General features: G+C 57.9%; 2 protein-coding genes across 4 annotated transcripts in view; one reads left to right on the top strand and one right to left on the bottom strand.

Annotated features, from left to right (window-relative positions):
- Positions 1–12,306, top strand: part of TBC1D2B (TBC1 domain family member 2B) — a 96,490-nt gene extending 84,184 nt beyond the window's left edge. For both annotated transcript variants that reach the window (XM_079911790.1, XM_079911789.1), the window contains exons 11-13: positions 2,435–2,620; positions 4,274–4,395; positions 8,399–12,306. In XM_079911790.1, coding sequence (XP_079767916.1) covers positions 2,435–2,620; positions 4,274–4,395; positions 8,399–8,594 — 504 coding nt within the window. In that variant the 3' untranslated portion in view covers positions 8,595–12,306. The remainder of the gene's footprint in view (positions 1–2,434; positions 2,621–4,273; positions 4,396–8,398) is intronic.
- A 1,624-nt stretch (positions 12,307–13,930) lies between these two features.
- ADAMTS7 (ADAM metallopeptidase with thrombospondin type 1 motif 7) overlaps positions 13,931–23,480 on the bottom strand; it is a 57,510-nt gene continuing 47,960 nt past the window's right edge. The window contains exons 17-24 of one of the 2 annotated variants that reach the window (XM_079910893.1): positions 22,393–22,519; positions 21,754–21,967; positions 20,049–21,428; positions 18,919–19,071; positions 18,278–18,520; positions 18,050–18,196; positions 16,866–17,028; positions 13,931–14,470 (exon numbers count right to left, since the gene is read on the bottom strand). In XM_079910893.1, the coding sequence (XP_079767019.1) occupies positions 14,307–14,470; positions 16,866–17,028; positions 18,050–18,196; positions 18,278–18,520; positions 18,919–19,071; positions 20,049–21,428; positions 21,754–21,967; positions 22,393–22,519 (2,591 nt within the window). In that variant the 3' untranslated portion in view covers positions 13,931–14,306. The remainder of the gene's footprint in view (positions 14,471–16,865; positions 17,029–18,049; positions 18,197–18,277; positions 18,521–18,918; positions 19,072–20,048; positions 21,429–21,753; positions 21,968–22,392; positions 22,520–23,480) is intronic. The other variant, XM_079910894.1, reaches the window with a different exon arrangement.

Here is a 23,480-nt window from a genome sequence, read left to right as displayed (position 1 = left end):
TTTTGTTTTTTAAGTCTTCCAAGAAAACTTAATTATATTTCATTTCAGCAAATTTAGATCTTCAAAATTTTGTCTCTTCTAGTCAGAAAGCAAACTGGACAAAAATGTATGTTTCCAACCATGATTCCTGTATTTTATCCTCTGTGCACCCTAGGGTGACTTTACAATTTTTTGGAATCATTTCTGTAAAAAATAATGTTTTTTAGTTTTTTAAGTTATTTTTAAAATTTTAAATTTCAACCAATGATACCTACTTGAACCTATGTAACATTCTTTTTTTAAAAAATTTTTTTGACTATAATGGCTTCTGTATTTTTTTTAAAAAGCAGACCTTCCCAAAAAGATAAACAATTGAGATTTTCAGAGTTTTGGATTGTCCTAAAAAAAGGACATTTTAAAATGTCATTTTAACATTTATCTAGATTGTTTTTAGTTATTTTAGTATCCCAGTAATCGCAAGAATTATCACATCTTCTATCTTATCTTGACTGATATGCAGGTGAAAGTTTGGCAGGTTTTTCTGGGATCCATTCCTAGGAGTAAGCTTGCTGTAGGGTGAGGCTTCCTGTTTCCTGGGTGTTGCCGGATTGCTCTCCTAAATGGTTGTACCGGTTCACACTCCCCTCACAGTGTACCATTCAGGGAACGCTAAGGAGGTGATACACTTCCCGTGCAGCTGGCTCTTCCTTACTGCGCTCTCGTTCCTGGACGGCCTGGCTTTGGCCCATTGTGCATCTGTGGCTTGCTTTCCTCTGCTGGTCTCTTTCTCACGGTTTCACCACTCACCTAAGGTGACGTCACTCCACCCAGGCCCTGGAGCCTCAGTCTCGGGTCTCTGGTGGGCTGCAGTTATCCTGCTGCAGATGCCCCTCGGGCACCAGCGTGTCCCAGTCTCCCCGAGCCCAGCCCTCATTCCTGTGATCCGGCCTCAGGGAACCACGCTCTGCCCTCTCCATGCCCCTGTGGGAGGCCTGTGTATTCTGAGCACCCCTCTTCCTGACCTCTGACAGCAGAGGGGTCCGTAGGTTCATACAGACTTGACCTCTACACAGTTCTGATCCAGGCGCCCCTCTCCTCCCACCACCTATCCTTGGTTCAGATGTTCATCACCTCTGCCCCGGGTGTGGTGGGGCCTCCATGGGGCCTTGCTTCCCCTTCAGCTTGGCCCCCTGTTTCAGGTGGAGAGATGGATCTAAAGTACAAATCCAACCACATCACTCTCCTGCTTAAAGCCTCTTAACGCTTCTCCTTCATTGCCTGCTGCGTTTTTCAAACATGAGTAATCGGGATTGACACTAGCTTTTTTTGTTTTTTTCATCAAATTAAGTTGAATAGAGTAGAACTGTCCTACTTTGTGAGGTTAAGTATTGTTTGTGAGTTTGTTTCTCTTCTGTGCACACAGACCAGGTGATGGCTGATGTATATTTTCTTGTGGGTCACAGACAAAGGCTGGAAAAGCCCCTGGCCTGTAGGTGAGGTCTGCCCCTCAGGGACCTGGTGCTTCTGCCGGGCTGAGCTGCGTCCTTCTCACCCCTTCTGCCTAGAATCTTGTGCTCCCACTGCAGGGCGGTTCTCCTCCAGGCTTGGCTGGGACCCGTCCGGGGCTCTGTAATGCTCTGTAAACACATCTCTACCAAGCCCTGGTGGCCACAGCTATCGTAACAGTCCATACATCTGGCTTCCCCACTTGTCTTTTAGCTCCTAGAGGTCAGGGCTGAACCTCATTCAACTCTCTGCCCAGCCCTGGCCCCTGCCTGACACAGAGCATGGAGGGGTAGCAGCCACCTATTTTGTATGTATTTACCTAAGCCTCATGTAATCTTCACAGTAGCCCTGGGAGAGAGAGATCATTAACTTTTCCAGATGAGGCACAGAGCTGTCTAGAACATAATCTGCCCAAGGCCACCCAGCTAGAAGGCGGTAGAGCCGAGAGCCAGACTCAGGTGCAGCTGACTCTGGAGTCCTTGCTCCCTCACTGCCCCACGCAGCCCAGCAAATATTTGGTGAATGGATGTGGTGATATCACACTTCCTCTTTGGCCCGGACTCGGCTGTATGGCCCTTTGCAGCAGCACCCTCTATTTCCACGTGGATTAGCAAGACCGGCTACACCACCGGCTCTGCGGCAGCCCATTTTCATGGGGCATTTTGAGTACAGGAGTGGCTTTCAGGCCACAGAACCCACCCCCATACCCTGTGGAAAGGATGACAGTCAGGGGGCACTTGGTGAGCACCTGCAGTGTGCAAGGCAGCTGCTTCTCGGGCTCACCCCAGGGTGGGTGCAGAGCAGTCCGCTCTGGGGTGAGCCCGCCCCGCATTTGGAACAGCTGTGCTGCTGTGTGTTGTGATGGGCCTGCAGCCCCTCCGGGGCCCCGGATGGCCTGCTCAGTGCAGTGGCAGCCCCCGTACACTTCTCCCCTTTGCTCCCTCTCCAGGTGGACCAGCGGGTGTTCAGAGACCTCATGAGCGAGAAGCTGCCTCGACTGCATGCCCACTTTGAACAGTACAAAGTGGACTACACCCTCATCACGTTCAACTGGTTTCTGGTGGTGTTTGTGGACAGCGTCGTTAGTGACATCCTCTTTAAAATATGGGACTCCTTCCTTTACGAGGGACCAAAGGTGGGTCTGCTTGCTGCATGACTCCATGGGCGGCGGCAGTGGCAGCAGAGTGGCCGGCTTAGCTGGGACGCAGGAAGGGTGCCGAGGGGCAGAGTGATCCCAGCACCAGGTGCTGCTGGAGGTTGGTCTGGGGTCGCAGGAAACTGCAGTCATTTGCTCGTTTATCAGAAACATTGAGTCTCTGCCAAACCCTGTGCCAGGCATGGGGGCTTTGATGGTTTGCAGTCTGAGCCTCAACTTCTGTCAAACAGATGGCGGTATTATCCCCACTGTATGGATGAGGACGTAGAGGCCCAGAGCAAACAGAGGATCAGGGGCAGACTCGGGGGGCCAACTTCAGAGCCCTACTGCCCACAAGCCTCCCACCCAATCTGTTTTATGTTTTAGAAAGATCAGTTTGTGAGTAACACATGATAAACTCAAATCATATAACTAAGGGCGTGCAGTAGAAAAGAGATCCCCAGTCTCCTAGCCGTTCTTCTCAATGTACTGTATCTTTTTTTCAAGGCATTTTATGTATATCTAAAATATGTTTTTTAAATTTATTATTTATTGGCGATAGTTTCATATCAGGGCATATAGATCTGGCTCTTTTTTTTTTTTTTAAACTCTGCATAGTATCTCCTTCTACAGATGAACCAGAAATTTACATAACAGTCCCCTGATGATGGACACTCGCACTGTTTGCAGCCTTTTGCCACTTCACACTGTGCTGCCATGACTCTTTATAATTGTCTTTCTATAGGTGCCAGTGCATCTATAGGTTTAGTCCTAGAAGTGGAAGTGCGAGGTCCAGGGTAAATCCAGAATCCAAGGACCCTGTAGTTTTCATCGAGAATGCCAAATTGCCCTGCGGAAGGGCCTTACCAATTTCTACTCCCACCGGCAAAGTTTGAGTGTGTATATTACCTCACACTCTGTCCAGTACAGTACATTATCAACTTTTTAATCTAGTCTGTCATTATTGAAAAGAAGTCTCAACCAGGGCTTAAACAGTGTTCCCTATTGGGCCACAGGTAGGGATGTTAAGAGAAAGATAATCTATTTAAACTCTGTAAATACTGTTTTCTAAATAAGAAAAAGTTCAGGTTGGTGCAAGCCAGCCCGTGCCCTTACATGTGGGCGAAGCAATTTGTTCCAAAGCTGCTTGAACTTGCAGGACCACCAGGAGTCCATTCCCTCTGGCCTCAACACAGTGACCCAGAAACAAATCAGTAGAAAAAAAAAATTTATTTTCTTTCACCATATTCAGAAGTCAGAAATTCAGACCCTAGTTTCAGTAGGTGAGATAAAAACTGCCTCTGGAGGTGGAGCTTTCTAAGAGTTTCAGAGTCAGAGGACCCTGGTTTTGATTTAATTTAAAAATTATTTCTAGTTCTATATAGCTTATTGACTAGAAATTGTGAGCTAAATGTGGAAGGATTCCACAAAGATTCTACTCCTTAAGGAAATTTTTGGTTTGGGCTGAAGTGTTGCTGAAAACCACCAAAGAGTTGAAAACTTTTTTCTATTAAGAAAGGCACTGGTGGAAATGGCACCTCAGGTCAAGTGCCTGCCCCAGGGCAGGCTGTGCAGGGAGGCCTTCCATCCCTGGAGCCGGTGCCTGGAGCCACGGTGCTTCTCTACTCATAGATTTCCCTGTCCTTTCCACAGGTTATCTTCCGCTTTGCCCTGGCACTTTTTAAATACAAGGAAGAGGAGATCCTGAAATTGCAAGATTCAATGTCCATATTCAAGTATCTCCGTTACTTCACCCGCACTATCCTTGATGCTAGGTGAGTCCTTGGGGGAATCCCCAGACGTCCAGGAGGGCAGGGATCCTGACCTCTGCTTCCTCGAGAACGGACTGGCCCGGCCGTCTCAGACCCAGAGCCTTCCCAGGTGTGCAGTGGTGAGAGAGGGTGCTTCCTCCCAGGGAAAAGGGGGAAAGGAGCGGCCTCCAGAGACTAGGGAGGAGCTAAGATGAAAGATGCTTTTATCCTTTATTCAGCAAACATAAATCCCCGCAACCAAAGCACATTATTTGTCTAGTGAGCACTTGCTGAGTATGAACCACACGGCAAGCCCTCTGCCAGGCATTGAGGATGGTAGATGAGGAACACGCCCTGTCCTTGAAGAACCTGTGGGGAAGTGTTACGGCCTGGTTTGCTCAGAGCTGTGGTGGAGGAAGCCCGGGGATGGGGCAGGTGCCAGAGGAAGGCCGGGTGACCTGGGCCAGGCAGGGGTGGTGGGGAGTGGGCAGCCCGGGCCGAGGGACTCAGGAGCCGTGTGCTCGTAGGGCTGTGGGCGCACGGCGTGTTTGGGGGAACTGCCGCAGTGGCTCGGCCAGGGTGGGGCTGGCGCGGCAGGGATCGAGGCTGGGCGGGAGCAGAGGTGGGCTGTCAAGGCCCTTGTAGACTCTGCCCAGGACCTCGTGCTTCATCCTGAGCGTTGGGAAGTTCCTGCAGGGTTAGACACCAAAAGGGCACGTCAGGTTGGAGCAGGACTGACAGCAGGAGCCCAGGGGGTCCCGGCGAGAGAGGTGGTAGCCTGCAGCGAGGTGCCCCCAGAGACAGAAAAGAGGGGGCAGATTGAAGGGGGTGGAGAAGGAATTTGAACTTCCAAGTCCCCTGGCTTTCTGGCCTGGGCAGCTGAGCGTTCGGGAATCTCTTCACCCCCTTGCTCCCCAGCCACACACTTTTTGCCTGTTCTGAGCCACCCTCGTTGTCCGTGTGTCCCCTGAACTACAGTTGGCAGCGGCTCTGGCCCCGATGACCAAGGCTGGGTTCTCCAGGGGAGTTCTGTGGGCCTGCTGCTGATTGGGCAAGTGAGGGCGCACGTCCCTGCGAACCACGGAGGCAGCGCTAACGTTCGCTGTGCCGAGGTGCTGGGAGCTGCCCGTACTGCACGGGAGTGGATCCCTGCAGCAGACTTGTGGCCTCTTGAAAACCACAGGAGTCCTTTGACTGAGAAACATTTGGAGCTTATTAATGTTTTTCAAACTCTGTTGACTGCCACCCATAATACGAACATTTTATCTCACAACCTAGGACACACATACTGGAGTGTATGTAACTGAAACAAAAGAATTTGTTGAAATATTTCCAGTGCTTGCCAAAGATCTGTGCTGTACCCTCTGATATATTTTCTAAATACACTGTTTATTGCATATTTAAAATGCTCGTCATGACTCACTCAAATGATTCCTTGATCCACTGATGGGTGACAACCTACTTGACAAACACCAGTTCCCCCCCATGATATGCTCACCTGACGGGGAGGGAAGGCTTCTCTCCTTGGCTGAGGTAGGGAGAGGTGGCTGGGCAGCGTCCAGGCCTCTGGTCAGCCAGGAGGGGCTGAGGGCTCCGGGGCTGCAGGAGTCTCGTGGCAGGAGAGCATGTGGGGCCGGAGAGGGGGGAAGGAGGACCGTTCCCCTGTGGTTCTCTTGAGTGAGGCCAAGGGACCAGGGAGGTGGACGCTGGGAGAAGGTGCCTGCTGAGGCCACACCTGGCTTCCTTGGATATCACCACTATTGTTAGGATCTTTTACTTGGGAAGTAGATTTTTAAGATGTTTTCAAGCTTATTGCTATATCAACAATAATAGGATATCCAAGAATAATGTTTGCCTGTGAAAGATTGATGCTGAGTCCTGGGGTGAACCTTGAGAGCGTTTGTTAATCTCACATCGGGTCAAGATGACAGGAGTGGCGTTCAGTGAACTTCACTCCAGCAGCTAACGCGTGTGGAGGGCATCCTGCTCAGCCCCTAACAGTTTTGTGTGGGTTGTCAGTGCTGCCGGGTGGCAGAGACGCAAGGGGTGGTGGGCCCGGCTGGGATACGGTCAGCCCTGCGCACTCCTGCAGCGCCACCTGGTGAGTGGCTTTCATGCAGTTTCCTGTCAGTTTGCCGCAGGAAGTCTGCGTCCACTGGACCCAGAGTTCCCTGTGCGGCGGGATCACCTGTGGGTGTTGTTAGGACTGCAGATGCCCTGGCCCCACCTCTGGACTGGGGCCCCAGTATTTTAATAAGCTCCCCAGACTAGCGGTTCCAAGGAGCGTCGACCTGCAGCGCCCTGATTGGTTCTGCGAGGAGGAGGCAGGCGACTGAGTGAGATGTGGTCAGGGGTGCGGTGCAAGATTAGACCCGTCTCTGAATCAGGACCTTCCGGGGCCTCGCACGCGCCAGGCGTTGTCTTCTGAACGTAGCTGACACGGGGCACTTTCTCGTCTCTCGACCGCACCTGCCAGGCCCGAGGCAGAGCGGTGTGCAGTCCCCCATGCTGCCCCAGCCTGCGCCGACGGTGGCTGCCTGACGGAGGCAGCGGACAGTATCAATCCAATGCCGTGCTTTCTGTAGCAGGGAAGGGCCTGGACACTTGGATTTCAGGTGTATGGAGCCTGTGACTAACAGCTGTTGGAGAAAAGGGGCTGGTCATGCAGGCCTGGTTCCCAGTCCCCAGCCAGCATTTTGTTTCACAGAGACCCACACTGAGTAGGCCTTTCCTGCTCACGAGTTCTAGAACATGCTCTGGGGAGCTCGGCTCTTAAAGCCAGCCTTTCTGACCCTTTACCTCCTTGCAGGAGCATCCTCTGGCTTGGAGTGAAGCATGTCTAAGGTGTGAGTGTTTAAAAATATAAGAGGGAGGGACTTCCTTGGTGGTCCAGTGGCTAAGACTCCGTGTTCCCAGGGCAGGGGGCCCGGGTTTGATCCCCGGTCAGGGAACTAGATCCCGCATGCCACGGCTAAGACCCGGTGCAGCCAAATAAACAAAATAAATAAATAAAATTTGAAAATCTATGTAAGAGGGAGGGATGCTAAGGGCATGTACGCGTCACAGTAAAGCACCCCACGTGGTGGGGCAGCGGCAGGAGCGAACGGTTTGTTTTCTGACAGGCAGGGAGGAAGTCCTGTGACACTGCTGTTTCATCACAGCCTCTCCCGGGTCTGCAAGAGCACCAGGCCTTAGATCCCTGCTGCTGGGGCCGGCAGAAGGGAGGCGGGGGCTTAGTGTGCGAGGAACCGGCTTCTGTGACAACACCAGACGGCTGTGGCTGCCGTGATTAGCGCTGGAAGCCCTTAGCCAGGCCTTGGGCACTTTCTAGTCCTGTTTTTATTAAACCGCTGGCCAGTGGTTAGGGGCAAGGTACCGTGATTTTAAAGTATTCACTGTAGATGGGTGCCTTGACCTGGGGATAGTACGAAACCCACAAACTGCACGCTTCTCTGTAGACTGCGTCTTGACACGACACCTGTCACACCACTGAGTCTGACAGTTATCCCCAGGTTTGCTCGGGCATCCGTGCATCCATTCACGCCGCGTCAGTCTGTCCAGTGACAGAGCCTTTCTGAGCGCCCCTGCGCCAGGCCTCATGCTGGTTCCGAGGACTCAGAGGCACGTGGCCCCCACCATCCCTGAGCAAGTGCCAGACCCCGTCCTTGTGCTCACGGGTGGCAACTTGAGTAACCCCATGCCCAGGAGGCAGCCCTGCTGTTATCTGAACGTACAGATGAGGAATTGGGGGCTGGAAAGGGGGGTCACTTTCCCTGTTCTGCGTCCCATGGGGAGCGTGTCACGGTGGAGCTGGCGTCTGGATCCAGGCCGGCGTTCGGGGGCTGCCCCTGCAGCCTCTGCGTGAGCGCTGGCCTCCGAGTGACATATCTACATCAGGCCCTCAACGTGGTGTCCGTGGTCCGCCTCCCCACACCCCCAGGCCTCCAGGCTGGGCTGAAATGAGTGCTGTGTGTGAGCTCTCGCCTGAGCCCCCCTGATGCTCTGTCTCTGTGCTGTGTCCTGCCAGGAAGCTGATCGGTATCTCCTTTGGGGACCTGAACCCATTCCCCCTGCGCCAGATCCGGAACCGGCGCACCTACCACTTGGAGAAGGTCCGGCTGGAGCTGACGGAGCTGGAGGCCATCCGGGAGGACTTCCTGCGTGACCGGGACACCAGCCCTGACAAGGGCGAGCTGGTCAGCGACGAGGAGGAGGACACCTGAGTGCCACCCACTCCCAGCCCGCGACGCCGCTCTTCCTGCCTTCACAACCAAAGTGTGCCAAAAGGGTGAACTGCAGAGACGTTTCTGCTCGTTTCAAAGCCAGAATGTAACGTCCGTGGTCTCTGGAAGTCTGCTGGGCAGATGTCCAAAGCCACACTGCACTTTCTCATTTCCATTCGGGGTGGGGGTCTAATCTGTTTACAGCCGTCTTCATGCCATGGCACGTGGCTACTCGTATCCCGTCATGCTTTCCGCCTGATCAGTGCCTCGCTAGGCTTATAGCTGGCAATTTTCAAGAGCCTATTTACAGCATCTGTCAGCTTTGTTGGTGACTCTGTGCTTAGAGAACCTTACGTGGGCCATCTCCCCTTGTGGTACCTCCTGTACGTCGTGGGCCGTCGTGGGCCGTGTTTTAAACAGTTGCTGTGGAGGGTGCCCACTGCACTTCACACACTCCTGGGCCAGAGTCTGACAGCTTTGGGTGGCATAAGGTTGGTGTGAATAAAGGAACTTCCTTAGGAAAGCAAGCACATCCTTTTCAGAAACGGCCTATAGAAAGCCCACAGACCTTCTGCTGGTGGCTTCAGGGTGCTGGCCGTGCCCCATTTCTGGGATAGCTTTTGCCCTTCCACGCACAGCCTTTCAAACAGTAACTCCCAACCTGCTGGCTCTCCAGACACCACACGCTCACTGTCCGCATGGCTCCACGAGGCTCTGTGCGAACCTCTTCTTTCCACCTGAGAGTTGACCCTTGGTTCGTTCTACCCGTGTGGATGGGATTCCAAGGAAACTGTGGATCGTCATCCTACAAAGCAGGCCCACCCTGGGTTGAGGGGACGGAGGGAGCTTTTCCGGGGGTGCTTTGCAGGGCAACGGTGCAGCTGCAGAGTGAATGCTGTTGGGCAGCTGGGAACTGTGGCTTCCTCGGGAACAGCCAGGGTGTCTGGCTGGGACGGCAGGAGGCCGGCTGCCAGGGCCTGGGCTGGGAAACCTTCACTTGAGGTCAAAGCTTTGGCGAGCCCTCCCAGATGCGTCCCCTCCCCACTGCCACTCGGGGGCATCCTTGTTCTCAGCAGCTGGCCTCCCCTGTGGGGTCACCATTGCTCCCAGTATGTGAGGCTGCCTAGGTAATTCTGGGACTTAGAGCACTACCTTTTTGAAGGCCTGGAAAGAGGCTTTGCGCAAGGAAGGTTATTTTTGCTTAATCACTCTGTGGACCATCCCTGACGTGTAGATATGAGACAATGTTTCCTGGACAGTATTACTCAAATAGGAAAGAAAATTTTACACGGATTTTTTTACACTACCTGGAAAAAATTGGAAATAATCCTTAGTTGATACAAAACACAGACTATTGAAGCAGTGTAGTTTGAAGCAGCACTTTTTTCATAAGCATTTTTTTTTTTCCTGTCAACCTTCTAGCAGTATCATAGCTAGGGTGGCATTTCAGCGTACTAGACTTAAGCTCAACTTTTCTTTGGTCAAGCTGGTTAATTTGATCTCTTACTGTGTACAGGGAGCTGGCCTCTGTATGTAGCCAAAAGCCTTCGTCTGTTTTCAGGTGTCAGGAACATACTTCATCATCGTTTTGGTCTTTGGGAGCAGCTGTTTGAGGCCTGCCGTTTTCAGGAAGTTGCCTTGTGAGTTGGGCTGCGGCCTCGCCACTCTGCACAGACCCCCGCAGGACCACTGGGGCTGCTGGAGACCGCCTCCCGGCCCCCACCTCCCACACCTGCTGTCAGCCTAGCGGCCAGCAGCCCAGGAGGTGCAGTAGGAATGGGGTTGGGGCCCCACAGGTCAGCTCCAGCTTCCTTGAGACTTCAGTTTCCAAGCTGATTTCCCCCTGGAACTGCTGTGTCCTGTGGGCTAAAATGCTGCCTTTAGGAATATGCTTGTTTTGTCTGTTCTGCCTTGAAAAGACTCATCTTAAAAGCACCTGAATTGGGCCCAGGGACCAGCTGTGTGCGGCCGGTGTCAGCCGTGCCCTGAGCGGTGGTGGCGTGTTAGTATTTCCAGGCTGTTAGTATCGGTGGTCAGGCAGTGGGCGTGGGAGAGCAGAGAGAGAGATCGTGGAGGAAGTGGACCAGGAACCCTTGCTAGGAGGTTCTCCTCTCTGGAATAAAGCGCTAGGTGTCTAGAGGGAGGGAGAGGGAATGCTTGGCCTGATTCCAGACTGGGGACGGGATGGAGCTGATTCCTTCCTCCAGAATTGTAGGGTTTGGTCCCACTATTTTGAGCCAATGCTTCCCCTCTCCTTGTGCTGTTGAGGAAAGAGCTGCTCTGTACCCTCCAGTGCCTCCCCTGCTGGTCCCATGGGGAGGGCCCTTCTGACAGGTGCTAGCCTAGGGTGGGGCAGCCTCCAGCCTGCTTCCCAGGCACACACACCATGGCCAAGGGGAGCCGTGCTCATCACACCAGGTGGGAACTGCCAGCTTTCATGTTGGTGAGTTGTTTTGTGTGGGTTGAACATTTGTTAATACTTTTGTATATTTTCACTACAGTTTATATTTTTATAGGCTATTTTTATCACGGTTTTCTAGATTATGTACATCTATTTTATATAACAAGTTCTTCTGCGTGCACGACTCCTTTGTGCGTATTTATGTAAACCTGAGCGTCCGGAATCGCTCTGCACCTCTGTGCCATCTCTGACCTCTAGCCTTGACCATCACTGACTTCTCCTTATGTATGCATGGGCCCACTTCTTACCCCAGGTAGCCTCGGGGCTACTTGCAGTCATGCCGACAGCTATCCGACAGCAGCCAAGACTGCTGAGTGCTGGGAACAATTCTGGTTTCTACATTACATTGATATAGGAAGTACTCTAGGCAAATAGCCAGTCCTTTTTTTTTTTTTAAACTAAATGTATTACTGCACAAATCCCTCCTCCTCACTGCACGGTGTTGCCTTTCTGCCTGTGTTCTGGGCAGCTGGGCATGCCTGGGGCCATCCTCGCAGGCAGGAGGCTGGATGCCAGCAGTGGAGGACGCGGGGCATTGCCAAGTGACTCTTTCCTTTTATGTCACAGCAGCTTCTGTGCTTATCTTCAAGTTAAATTTTGGAATTGTCATACTAAAAGGCAAAATAAACAACTAATTTGTATAACCTTCTGGTTTGAAATGCAGTTACAGTCACTTGTGATGGGACTCAGCCCCAAGGGCTCGAAGGTGCCTCAGGGCTTATGGGGGGGCGCAGGGTGGGGGGCTCTTCACCTTCCAGCTGGGTGTTTCTGCATCCCTGTCTTTGGTTTGCTCTGGGCAGGTGGGACAGAATGCCTGGGAGGCCCTTGAAGCCATGGCCAAGCTGCAGGTGAGGGCTGGAGGCACTGGGTTTGGCCGAGAGCCAGGAGCTGGAGTTCCCTGTGTCCGGAGCAACCCCCAGCCACAGGGTGGCAAGCACCCCTCCTTCCACCAGCTGTGACGTGCCCTGCCTGAGTCATGGGTTGTTTGCCTCCTGCCTAGGCTGACAGCTCAGTCCCAGCTGCCACCTGGGACACCACTCCCCGCACCCCCCATCATCGGAAAAACACGAGAATGATTAAGACCAAATGTCTTTCTACAGTGTGATGGTGGCGGGGGAGGGGGGGGAGCTCCAGTGAGGATTCCCAGACAGAGCAGGCTGTTGAGTCTGTATCCTCCTGGGACATGGATTCAGTGAGGCTGGGGGGGGTTCCTGAGGTCACAGCACACAGCAGTGGCACAGCTGTGACTGGGACCTGAGTGCTAGCCCCCGCTCAGTGTGTGGGTCAGGGGCCCACAAGTAGAGGCCCTGCCCCCTGTCCCTTGTAAGGGGTTGCTCTTGTGACAGTGCAAATCCCTAGGAAGACATTACTCACACCATGGGTCTCCAGGGTATCCTCTGGCCAGCCGGACTGCTGCAGACAGACAGGAAGCAAGCCTGACACCCCTCCACTCTCAGACAGTGCGGTGACGCTTGAACTCACGCAAGCCCCAGACTGCTCTCTGTGCAAAGCTACCGTGGGGCCTGCTCGGGCCATCTTCCTACCTGGTCAGAGGGGTCAGCTGCTAGAGGTGGCCCAGAGCTCGGAGCAGGAGATGACAGGAGCTTGAGGCCTGTGTAGTCAGGGCATATGCCCTGTGCCAGTCACCTCCCTCTCAGAGCCTTGGGCTTCTCATCTGAAAATGGGGTACTCACTCCAGCCCCATGGAGTGTGTTGATGATTAAATAGGGTGTGATGTGCGATCAGAGAATGGGAAATGGGAGAGCTGGGCACTCCAGCACCCTTCTGACCCTTGGAGGGGCCAGCCCTGGGACAGACACGTGCTGATTGCTTCAGCCTCTGGTACTGTTTCTTGGTCTCAGTCCCCAAGGAGTGATTTTCATTCCCCCTCCGCCCCCAACACACACACCCAAGCTGTGAGTAGCCACCACACGCAGAGCTCCAGAACCACCATTCACATCACAGTCTCTGAACGGCGGACACCGTAGACTAGAATGAGTGGTGGTCCCCCATTTGGAGAAAAGGGATAAACCCCTTCCAGGAGTAGGACTTGTGAGCAGATTGTAAAACGGTCCAGTCCAAGGCTCATGGTGAGAGGTAAGGGCTGGCGCCTGCACAGGTCACTTCCTGGAGACAGTGTCTAGCCTTCTCCGGCCTCCTCACGCCTCACCAGGGCCCGGGACACCTTCAGAGCACCTCATGCGCATCTGCTCCCTGGTGTGTTCACCACAGTCTGACTCCATGGAACTAAGTGTGGCAGGCAGGGAAGGGCTGGCGTGGCAGGTGCTGGGGAGCCGGACCACATGTCAACATAGCAAGAGCCCAGCGCCTGGGATTGTCAGTGAGGAAGAAGCCACCGTACGTCCTGGCCTCAACTGGTCCAGCCCCACCGCTGAGTACAGAGAAGATGAAAGAAAGGGACAAGTGGGGGCCGAGAAGGGTGTGTCTGGCCAGACAGCCCCTCCCTCCATCCCTTTGGTGCAGATAAAGAGTTAAGAGTTAACAGATGAAGCAGAGGGGGCCGGGGATGTGTCCATGGGGTTCACTCCAGGGGGCAGTCCCTGCTGGTGACCAGATGGGCCTTGCTCCTCTAAGGGCGTGTGGCTCAATCCCTGTGAAACACGAGTCTCTGGTGAAGACCGCAGAGTGGGGACATGGGGGAAAGGGCTGGGGGGCCTGGGCAGGGGGCATGAAGTGGAGGTGTGGAAGGATTGTGAGTAGGGACCAGCACCCCCGGGCCTCTGCCAGGCTGCGCCTGGTGCCCAGAAAACGCTCCTGCCGCCTGTTACCCGGCCGTCTGAAGCCCTGCACATGCCGCCTCTAGGAAGCCCTCCTCCGCTCTGCTCCCTCAGGCCTTCCTGCCCACATGGGCTCTGCTCCCTTCTCCCCTGTGGGCCTCCCAGAGGAGCAGATGGAAAGATGCTGTCGGCCGCAGCAGAGGTGTAGTTTCTGACTTGAAATTCCCCTAATCCAAGAGGAAGCCAAGCTGTACTTCGAAACGGCAGATGCCTGTTTATGTGTAACAATAACAATAATAATAAATGTTAGGCAAACTGTTAGAATAAAAAAATACCTTTTCTGAGGGGGAAGGGTCCCCAGCCTGCCACTGTCGGGGGGCCGGGTTAGCACCATTAGGGCGCGAGGGGCGGGGCTCCACCGCAGCCCGTGCTGGGCACTGAGGTCCTGCTGGGCGCTGAGGTCCGTGCATCGGTCTGGCTGTGCATCCTGGCCGCGGGGGGCCGGGGTGTGGGTCAGCGGCGGGCGACCCGCTGACGGCCGCGGGAGGGGGCACCACGGCCGGGTGGGGGACAGGAGCGGCAGCACTGGGTGCGGACGGTGGGCAGCTGGCAGCGGCCCAGCAGGCGCAGCGTCTCGCAGAAACTGAAGGACAGGCGATCGCGCTCGCAGCCTAGGGCTGGAGGGGGGGCGGTCAGGACCAGCAGGCGGGCACCGGAACCGCCCCCCTCCTCCCACCTGCACCCAGGGTGGAGGGGCTTCCCTGAGATTTTAGCTGGGCCTTAAGGAGACCTGCAGCCACCCCCAGAGCATCGGCCTCCTGTTTCTGGAGGGGCTCCCCTAGGCCTGAGTTACAGATCTCCTGCTGTTGTCCTGTCCCACCTGCCCTTGGCCTAGGCCCCCGCCTCCAGGACTGGAGAACTGGCCCTGCTGGGCTCAGGTTTCCAGAGGAAAGCCCCCGAGACCCCAGTCCTGACTGCCTCAGGTGCTCACGAGAAGCCAGAGAGCCTGCCACCCCTCTCGGTCCCTGACCCTGCGAGACCTGACAAGACCTGGCACACAACGGAAGTCCCAGGTGCCTCCTGCCAGCCTACAGTGGCCTCTGCCCCACACCCCCTGCCCAAATGCACCTGTCCTGCCAGACCTCCCTGGCCCTGCAGCCATGGGCTGTACTCAGCTTCAGCTTCCGGGTCACACACAGAACAGTCCCATCAGCCGGGCCCGGCACCGAGGCCCTGACAGAGCAGGTGTGGCCTGGGCCATCAGCCCGTCAGCAGAGCCCAGGCCTCTTGAGGAGGGCCAAAGGGAGGCTGCCTGCCCGGGGCTGAGGCCTGGAGGGCCCTCCTGCCCTGTGCTTATCAGAGCTATTTTGGGAAGTGGCTTGCTTCCAGCCTCCCGGCCTTGCTCCCGCTGCCTGTGACAGCCCCCAGCTGCCGCCTGGCCCTCTCACTTCAGCAGACATCCCAGGGGAGGAGAAGCAGGAAGGCAACTGGCAGCCCTGTCCCTGGGATGTCCCTGGGGCCCGGCAGAAGGCATGAGGCAACGGGCAGCCTCCTCCACCCTGGCTCTCAGCAGCAGCTCTAACCTGCACATCTGCAGACCTGCATCCTGTTCCCACTGTGTGACCTCAGGCAAGTTACTTAACTTCTCAAGGGGCCCCAGTTCCCTCCGCTGCCAGCAACCCCACCTCCACAGGCAAACGGATGTGGCCGTGCTATGTCAGCTGCCTCACCGTGATGACCAAGTTTCCAGGCTTTCCAAACGTCCTGCCACACAGCCCCACAGATCATCAAAACATCCTGGGGACTCCAGGGTCTCGGCATGCAAGTCACTTCCTTGGCTGGCCTCTACCCTTAAACTCGCTTGGGTGCCAGCAGCTACCTTGGGGCTGTGTGCCGGAGGCACGGAGGTGCTTGCTGGATGAATGCTGAGGGCTGGGCGCTTGGGGTGGGTGGAATTTCTGCTGGGCCTTGAGGTAATGGGATTTGGGGCAGGAAGCCTATCCCTCCCAGTGGTGTGGCCAGCAAGGGATGGCAGTGGCTAGTCCGGGCTTGCCCAAGGGCTACCAAGGAGCCAGTCACTGGTACAGGATGCAGACTGCGGCAGGTCCCTGGGGGCCCTGGATGCCAGAGGGCCAAGGACTCTGTCCTAGGGTGGCTCTGGCCTAGGGGCAGGAGTCAGACAGCTGATAGGCATAGGAGCTGCTGCATTCTCTTGACTGACAAGGTAGCCTAGGCGTTCTTCCTGACCTCATGACGGGGGATGATAGTGTCCACGAGGGAGAGGAAGAAGCCAACCTTCCCTGAGCACTTCCTGGGCTCTTCACCCCAAGACCTCATTTATGAGGATGGGGGTTGTCTGCCCCTTTATGCGTAAGACAGGGAAGTGGAGCCCAAGACCATAGAGCTGGTGATGGGAGGCCAGGTGTGACTCCAGGGCCAGTTTCCTGTGCTCAGCACAGCTGGGGGTGGCTAGGGGTGGCTGGAGGTGGCTGGGCTGCAGGAAGGAAGTGTGTGTGTGCGTGTGTGTGTGTGTGCATGCGTGTGTGCGTGCACGCGTGTGCATGTGCATGTGTGCGCGTGTGTGTGTGCGCGTGCGTGTGTGCGTGTGCATGTGTGCGTGTGTGTGTGTCTATGTCCAGAGCCACCTCTGCCACAAGCTCTTCCTCTAGGACCCAGCTGGCCAGGAAGCCACCAGCTGCTGGGAGCTAGCAGGACCCTAGGCGGGAAGCCCCTTCATGCGGTTACACTGCTCACTCTGGGCAGCCCTCCTCTGGCCAGGAGATGGACGGGCCAGAGCTGGGGATGGGGGCTCACCCAGGCCTGAGCTCCACACAGTTTCAGGAACATCCCTGGCCTCACTCTGGGAACGGGGGGTAACTGAGACCCCTGAGCTAAAGAAAGCTGCCTGTGGGGCTGGACTCCCCTTGGCTCTGACCCCAACACAGCCCCAGCCTCTGCGTGGCTCCCTGTCAGTCAGCCAGTGCTGTAGGGGGACGGTTCCATGACTCTCCATCTCCCCACCGTCCACCCTGCCCACCCCCCGCCCAGCAGACAGCCGGGTGGGGCACTCACGCGGAGGCTCAGTGAGCTCACAGTCCTGGGTGCCGCATGGCCGCGAGCTCTCGGGCCAGGCCTCGTGGCCACACTGGTCGCTGTCTTCCTCAGGCAGCCCAGTCTGGGTGTTGACGCACTTGACCAGGCGCCGCTGGACGCCACCACCGCAGGGGGCTGAGCACTGTGGGGAGCGCGGGAGGGGTGAGCATCCTCTTACCAGCCCTGCAGGGGGGCATCCCAGGCGCGTCCCCAGGGCAGCTGCTGCCTTCTCCAGGAAGCCTAGCTCATGGTTCCCAGCCCCATCTCTCCAGCCTCCTCAGAGGGTCGGTCCTGTCCCCAGAGGCCACTAGGTGTTCGCTTGCAGGAACTGCATCTGCAGAGCGGAGGGGGAAGCTGCCAGCCCCTCACACGGGACGGGACACGCCTGAGAGGCCCGGGCAGTGGCTCCGGGGCTGGAGGACCTGCTGCAGCCCATGGGCAGTGCAAGGAAGGGAGAGAAAGTTTCTCAAACAGGGCCCACCATCCCAAGTCAGGCTTTGTTCTTATCAGTTGGGGTCTGATGTTTTTAAAAAGCCGTAAAAATAAATTTAATCTGTGCCAACATCGTGCCAGGCCCTGTGCTAAATGCCTCAGTGTGTGAGAGGAGCATCTAATGCTCACAACCCCACTCTACAGATGAGAAGACAGAGGCCTGGCGAGGTAAAGCAACCTGCCCAGGGTCCCTCAGCAGCCAGTGGGACAAGGACTGAGATTCCCAAACAGGCCTGGCAGGAAGTGTCCTGCCCAGCTGAGGCCTCACTGGCCACTCCCGTACCCCCTCCGCCAGTCTGGTCTTTGCTTAGTCTCCTGAACATCCTGTGTCTGTCACTCCTGCCCCAGGACTTTGCATCTGCTGCTCCCGTATGCCTCTCCTTCACATCACAAACCCCTCCAGTCTCGCTCTGAAGTCCCCTCCCCAGAAGGCCTTCCCTGACATCACAGCGCACATCCCTTTTTTTTTAAGTCTGTCTCCCTGGCGGGCTGTAAGCTTCAGCAGGGTGGGGACCTCATCGGGCCACCACTGTATCTGCAGGGACCACAGAGAGCCTGGCATACAGGACACACTCAACAACTCCCTGCGTGAACAAAGGTCTGATGGATGCCTGCTGACATGAGTGCCCCCTCTGCACGTCCTCCCCGCACGAAACCCCGCGCCGGCTCACCTGGCCCCAGGGCCCCACCACCCACTGCGTACAGGGGTGGGTGTTGCAAGGCCGTGTGCTGTTGGGTCTCAGCGCCTCCTCACAGAGGCCCGGCTCTGGGCACGTCACCAGACGCTGCTGCTCACCACCGCCGCAGGCCTCGGAGCACTAGGAGGGCCGGGGAAGGGGTCTGGGCACTGCTAGGCTCTGAGGACACCCCCGCTCCCATCCCAGACCCCCAGGCCTCACCTCCCTCCAGGAAGAGATGTACCAGCTGAGGCAGGGCTGGGCCCCGCAGGGCCGGCGGGCAGGTGGCTTGGCAGGCCCCGGCTGGCAGTGGAAGGGCCGCAGCGGCTGGAGGTCCCGTGTGTCCACACATTGCACGTCCCGCACGGAGGAACCCCCGCCACAGCTGCGGGAGCACTGGAGGCCGAGGGTCCCGCGTGTGGATACACCACCACCACGTGCACGCACACGAGGATGCGGTGAGGGCTGTGGCAGGGCGAGCGTTGGGCACTCTCACCCCCACCCGCGGCAAGTCCCTTAAGGGCCCCAGGGAGAAGCCATGGCTGACCAGCCTTGGGCGGCGGGTGGCGTGGCCAGGGGCTGCCCCGGCATGGGACAGATGGAGAAAGAGTGGAACAAAGGAGAAAGTGAAATCCCGAGGGTGACAGAAAGGAGAGAAAAGGATACAACCAGTGAGAGAAGGGGAGTGGGGCAGGTTGAACCACACACAGATGGAATGATCCCAGAGGCTAGAAATCAGAGTACGAAGATGTGCAGCACAGAGCACCCCCACCCCCGGTGGCTATGGCTGACCCCAAACACAGGCCACGGGCCCCAGAGCTCCACCCCGTGGCCCGACGCTGCCTGCCTTCTCCCTCACGCACCTTACTCCAGCTGCCCGTGTGCCAGGCAGCGCAGGGCCGCAGGTGGCAGCGGCGGGCAGGCTGGGGCCGGGCTGCGGGAGTGCAGTCCTCCTCTCGGCCGGAGCTGCAGCGCACGGGCCTCCAGACAGCACCCAGACCGCAGGTGGTAGAGCACTGGGGGCAGGGACGCAGTGCCCATGAGGGCCGGGCAGATCCCTGCACCCTCCAGCCCCCCAGCCAGGTGAGAGGGACCCGCCAGTGCCTCAGTTAACTCGTCTGCAAAATGGGCTCCTCCACCCACCTCCCAAGGAGACCATGAAGATGAAAAGTCAAATCCCCTGGCAACCAACTGTCCCTGCTACAGGAGACATGTGTGAGGTGGCCCGGCTGTGCTGACGAGGCTCACTGCTTCCCAGAATCACTTGGGAAGGAAGTCTGGGTTCCTCACTGGGCCTCAACCTGTCCCTCCCACACCAAAACTGGGGATCTGAACAGAAGCAGCTCACTTCCCCTATGGTAACAACCTGGGGACGTTGGGGTGGGGTAGGGGACACAGGACAGCTTCTTGCCATGCAGTTCAGACCCTCACAGGCCCGACAAAGCTGGTGGAGCCCTGAGGGGAGAACCAGGTGGCCAGGAACTGCACAGCACCTGGGGGACCCAGGCTGAGCCCCGCCGGGCCTGGGGACCATGGGAGGAGGCTTTCCCACTGACACAGCTGCCTGGGGCGAGCTCCCTGTCCCTGGAAGCATGCAAGCCAGAGTATGAGAGGGCCGTTCCCCCTGGCTGCCCCTCATCTGTGCCTGCCCTGCCCTCCCAGCGGCCCCCTGTGCTACTCAGGAATGAGCCTCTGGGGACCCTAGGGATACAGGCCCCCTTGCCCCACCCTACTGTTCAGAAGAGAAACTGAGGCCCAATGGGGCAGAGCAGCCCCAGGGGCACATGGAGGGCAGTATGACTGAGCTGGGGCAAAGTTCCTCCCACCTCACAGAGCCTCCACTCACCACGGGCTGTCAGTTCCCTAATCCCCACCCACCCAGGAGGCTGGACAGACAAGACTTATATCCTGCTCTGCTCATTTTCAGAGGAAGAGACCAAGTTAGTGAGGTCCTGCTCAACCCCCCGGCCACCCCGACCCCTGCACCACTTGCCTCACTCCAGTTCCCCACTTGCCAGCTGGCATTCCTGATGGGCAGCAGGTCTACGGGGGGCCCCTCCTCTGCTGGGCTGGGGTCCAGAGGCCCAGGGGCTCGGCTGCCGTTGGCCGGACTGTCCTGAGCTGGTGTGGACAGCAGCACAGGGCTTAGGGGCGTCTCAGGGCTGGGGGACTCAGGCTGGCCCAAGGGCCCCAGGCTCAGGGCAGTCACCCAAGGCGCGTGCCCTAGGCCGGTCGGAGCCTTCAGAAGGAAGGTTCCTGGCATCGCCAGGGTCTGCAGGTCCTGTAGAGCCAGGCCTGGGGTGGGAAGGGTGGGAGTCCCGGGCTCCAGGGCACTGTCTGTACCCTGAGTGTCTGGCAGATTGGCGGTGGGAGGAGCGCCCCCAACGGTGGGCCACAGCTCACTGTCCACAGGCCCCGGGCCACCCTCCAGTGCTGGTTCCCAGGCCAAGGTGCCACTCGTCCACAGCTCTACTGTGTCGGGACTAGGAGAGGAGTGGGAGGTGCTGATGGGGGACGAGGGGGGCAGCGTGGGGCTGGGTCTTTGGGGCGCTCTGCGGCCCAAGGCTTCCTCGCTGTCCTCGGAAACCTCATTGGTCCTCTCCCACCAGGGAGGCGGCGGCTGGCTGTGGCTGTCCCCCCCTCCCAGGAGCCCATTCTGGCTCCCAGGGGTGGCAGGCGTCTCCACGCTGACCGAAGTCGGGGGCCAAGGCAAGCTGGTGAGCCCAAGGTCTGGGGCTCCCATGGGGGCATCTTCCTCAAATAAGAAATTGACCAAGGAGTTCCCAGGGCTCTGCTCCGAGGGTGGGGGTGGGGAACGGCCAGCCTGGCCGGGCCAAGGAGCAGGGGACCAATCTCCCAGTGCCCCCTCATCCTCAGGCCCAGAAGGCTCTGTGGTGGGCATGGGGGTGCCCACAGGATGCTCGGCAGCACCGCTCAGGGGTGGGGGCATCCGATCCCCTGTGCCTGCCAGGTCTGCGTCAGGCTCCTCGAAGGGCCCGTAGGACAGGTTCTCGTGGAAGTTAATGAAATTGTAGTCGTAGTAGAAGTCGTCAACGAACACGGGCCCCGGCGGGCCCAGCTCAGGGTCCTCCTCCCCGATGGCGTTGCCCATGCCAGCCGGCTTGGCTGACGAGGGGGGCGGAGGGCGTGGGGCTGGGCGGTGAGGGATGAAGTCGACCTCGTTGAAGAGCTCGCGGCTGGAGGAGCCGCTGCCTGAGCCTTCGGGGCCCAGCACGTCCAGGGCCCTCGGGCAGGGCGGCAGAAGGCAGGTGGCCTCGCTTGCTGGCCGCTGGTCCTCAGCGCAGGGGACACCAGTGTCGTTGGTGCAGAGGATGCTTCGGTGCTGACTGCCTGGGCCGCAGGACACAGAGCACTAAAGGGAAGGCCAGGGTGAGGGGCTCAGGGCCAGGGGAAGCTGGGGCCTGGCAAGGTACCCTGCTCACTGCTCAGTGTCAGTGTACAGGGCCCCAGGCAGCCCTCTCTCGCCCTGACCAGCTCGAGACCATGACTTGTGGCCATGGCTGGCCAGGGCATCCCAGCCCCTGAGGCTTTGGGGATGGGGCCGGACCTGGAATGCCCCAGGCCCCTCCCACCACGGTGCCCGGCAGTAAGGGCTCCCCAAAGGCTGTCTCTGCCTCCCTGTAGCCCAAGACCGATGGCAGAGCTGGGGGCGGGCCCCCTCCCATCGTGCTGCTCACCTCAGACCAGTTCCCCACAGCCCAGGTGGCCGGACAGGGCACATCGCGGTTGCAAGGGGTTTCGGCAGGGGGCCGGGGCAGGTGTTCACAGGCAGGTGGCCCCAGGGCGCTCTGCTCATCCAGCCCCACGCTGTGGATACAGAGCACGGCCCGGCGGGAGAGGCCCCCAGGCCCGCAGGAGCTGGAGCACAGCTGCCACTCACCTGCCCACCACCTGTGGGGGGCACAAGGGCAGCGTCAGCGTGCAGTCACCTGCACTCCCAGGCACTCAGGGCTCAGGGAGGGTCGGGCCTAAGCCCAGGGGACGAGTTCCCAGAGCTCCAAGCCTGGGATGGCCCCCTGGCCCCCAAAGCCCAGTGACCGGGCACAGTACCCTTTGCTCCTGCCACCTTCACCCCTGGGGGACCTGGGCAAGACCCAAGGCCCGTGTTCACATCCAGGGACCCAAGCACGAGCGATCAGGCATGTCCCTGGCTGATGCTGGCTATTGAAGGGGAACCCAGGCCCAGGCTGAGGTCGCGGGCAACCAGGGGCTGGGGCTTCAGCCTTGGGAAGGAAGGCTAAGAGCCCAGCTCCCTCTGCTCCTCCCAGGGGCGCCCTGATGAGGGACACTGGGAGTCAGGCGCCTGGTGGGCTCACCGGGCGGGGCAGGGCTCCTCGCTGCACTTCCTCTGACGGTCATCGGGCCGGCCCAGGGGCTCACAGTGCCTCTCGTCCACGGGCCCCGCCTGCCGCTCCATGCAGCGCACGCTCTGCCTCTGCATCCCTGGGAGGCCATGGGGGCTCAGCCTGGGCCTGGCACTCAGGGCGCCCCCTGCCTGAGCCACGCTGCACCCAGAGACACAGCTCTACCCCACTCTGCTCAGATCCCTTCCAGAACAGGGCCTCACTGCCTCTGTCAGGTTGAAGGCAGGCCCCCACTGCCCCCACCTCACTGTCCTCCTGGCCGTCACCCCCACCCCTAGGGAGGCAGCAGAGTGTGCAGGTTCAGTGGGCGGGGGCTCTAGCCCCACAGCTTCCTAGCTGGGAGGCCTGGGCAGCTCACTTGGCCCCTCTGAACCTCACTGTCTTCATCTGTTAGTGGGAGTAACGATAACACCTGCCTTGAAGGCCAGGTGTGAGGATAACGTGCTTACGGACGTGCAGGCTCAGCCCGTGCCTGGTGCGTGGTAAGAGTGCAACCAGTGCCAAATCCAACCACGGCCTAGCACCACCTCCAGTGTCTACACTCCTCCCAACAGGATCAGTGCCCAGAAATTCTGGAGGAGAAATCCGTCAGACCTCCCAGTCAGGCATTCCTCTCCAGCTCACAGCACTCCCCACCCCCTGCCCCGGCACTCGCTTTGTCGCGGTTCCTGTCCTTCACTCCCCCTGCCATTGCCGCTCTCTGCACCCTTGCAGAGCCCTGCTCTTCCCTTTCCACATGCACCCCACACCGCCCGCTGAGGCCCAGCGGCAGGACCAACTCCAACGGGCTCTGCCTTCACCCTGCTCCCCCTATGGCACAGAAGGGGGACTCAGACCTGCCCTGAGCCTCCAGTCTCCCCTCCACCCGCCTCCTTCCTTCCTAATAGAACGCAGGGTTTGTTCAAGGTAACAATGGGACCTGCTGAAAACACTCCCCACTGTAGTTCCCGTGCAGCTAGGGGGTCTGGGACACAGTCGTGCCCGGGAGAAAAAGACACAAGTCCTTCCCGAGAGTCAGCCCTTTGCCCCTTCTTCTTCTT

This window comes from Stenella coeruleoalba (assembly GCF_951394435.1).
Source record: "Stenella coeruleoalba genome assembly, chromosome: 2".
NCBI lineage: Eukaryota > Metazoa > Chordata > Mammalia > Artiodactyla > Delphinidae > Stenella > Stenella coeruleoalba.
This window is presented reverse-complemented; position numbering and strand designations above follow the sequence as displayed.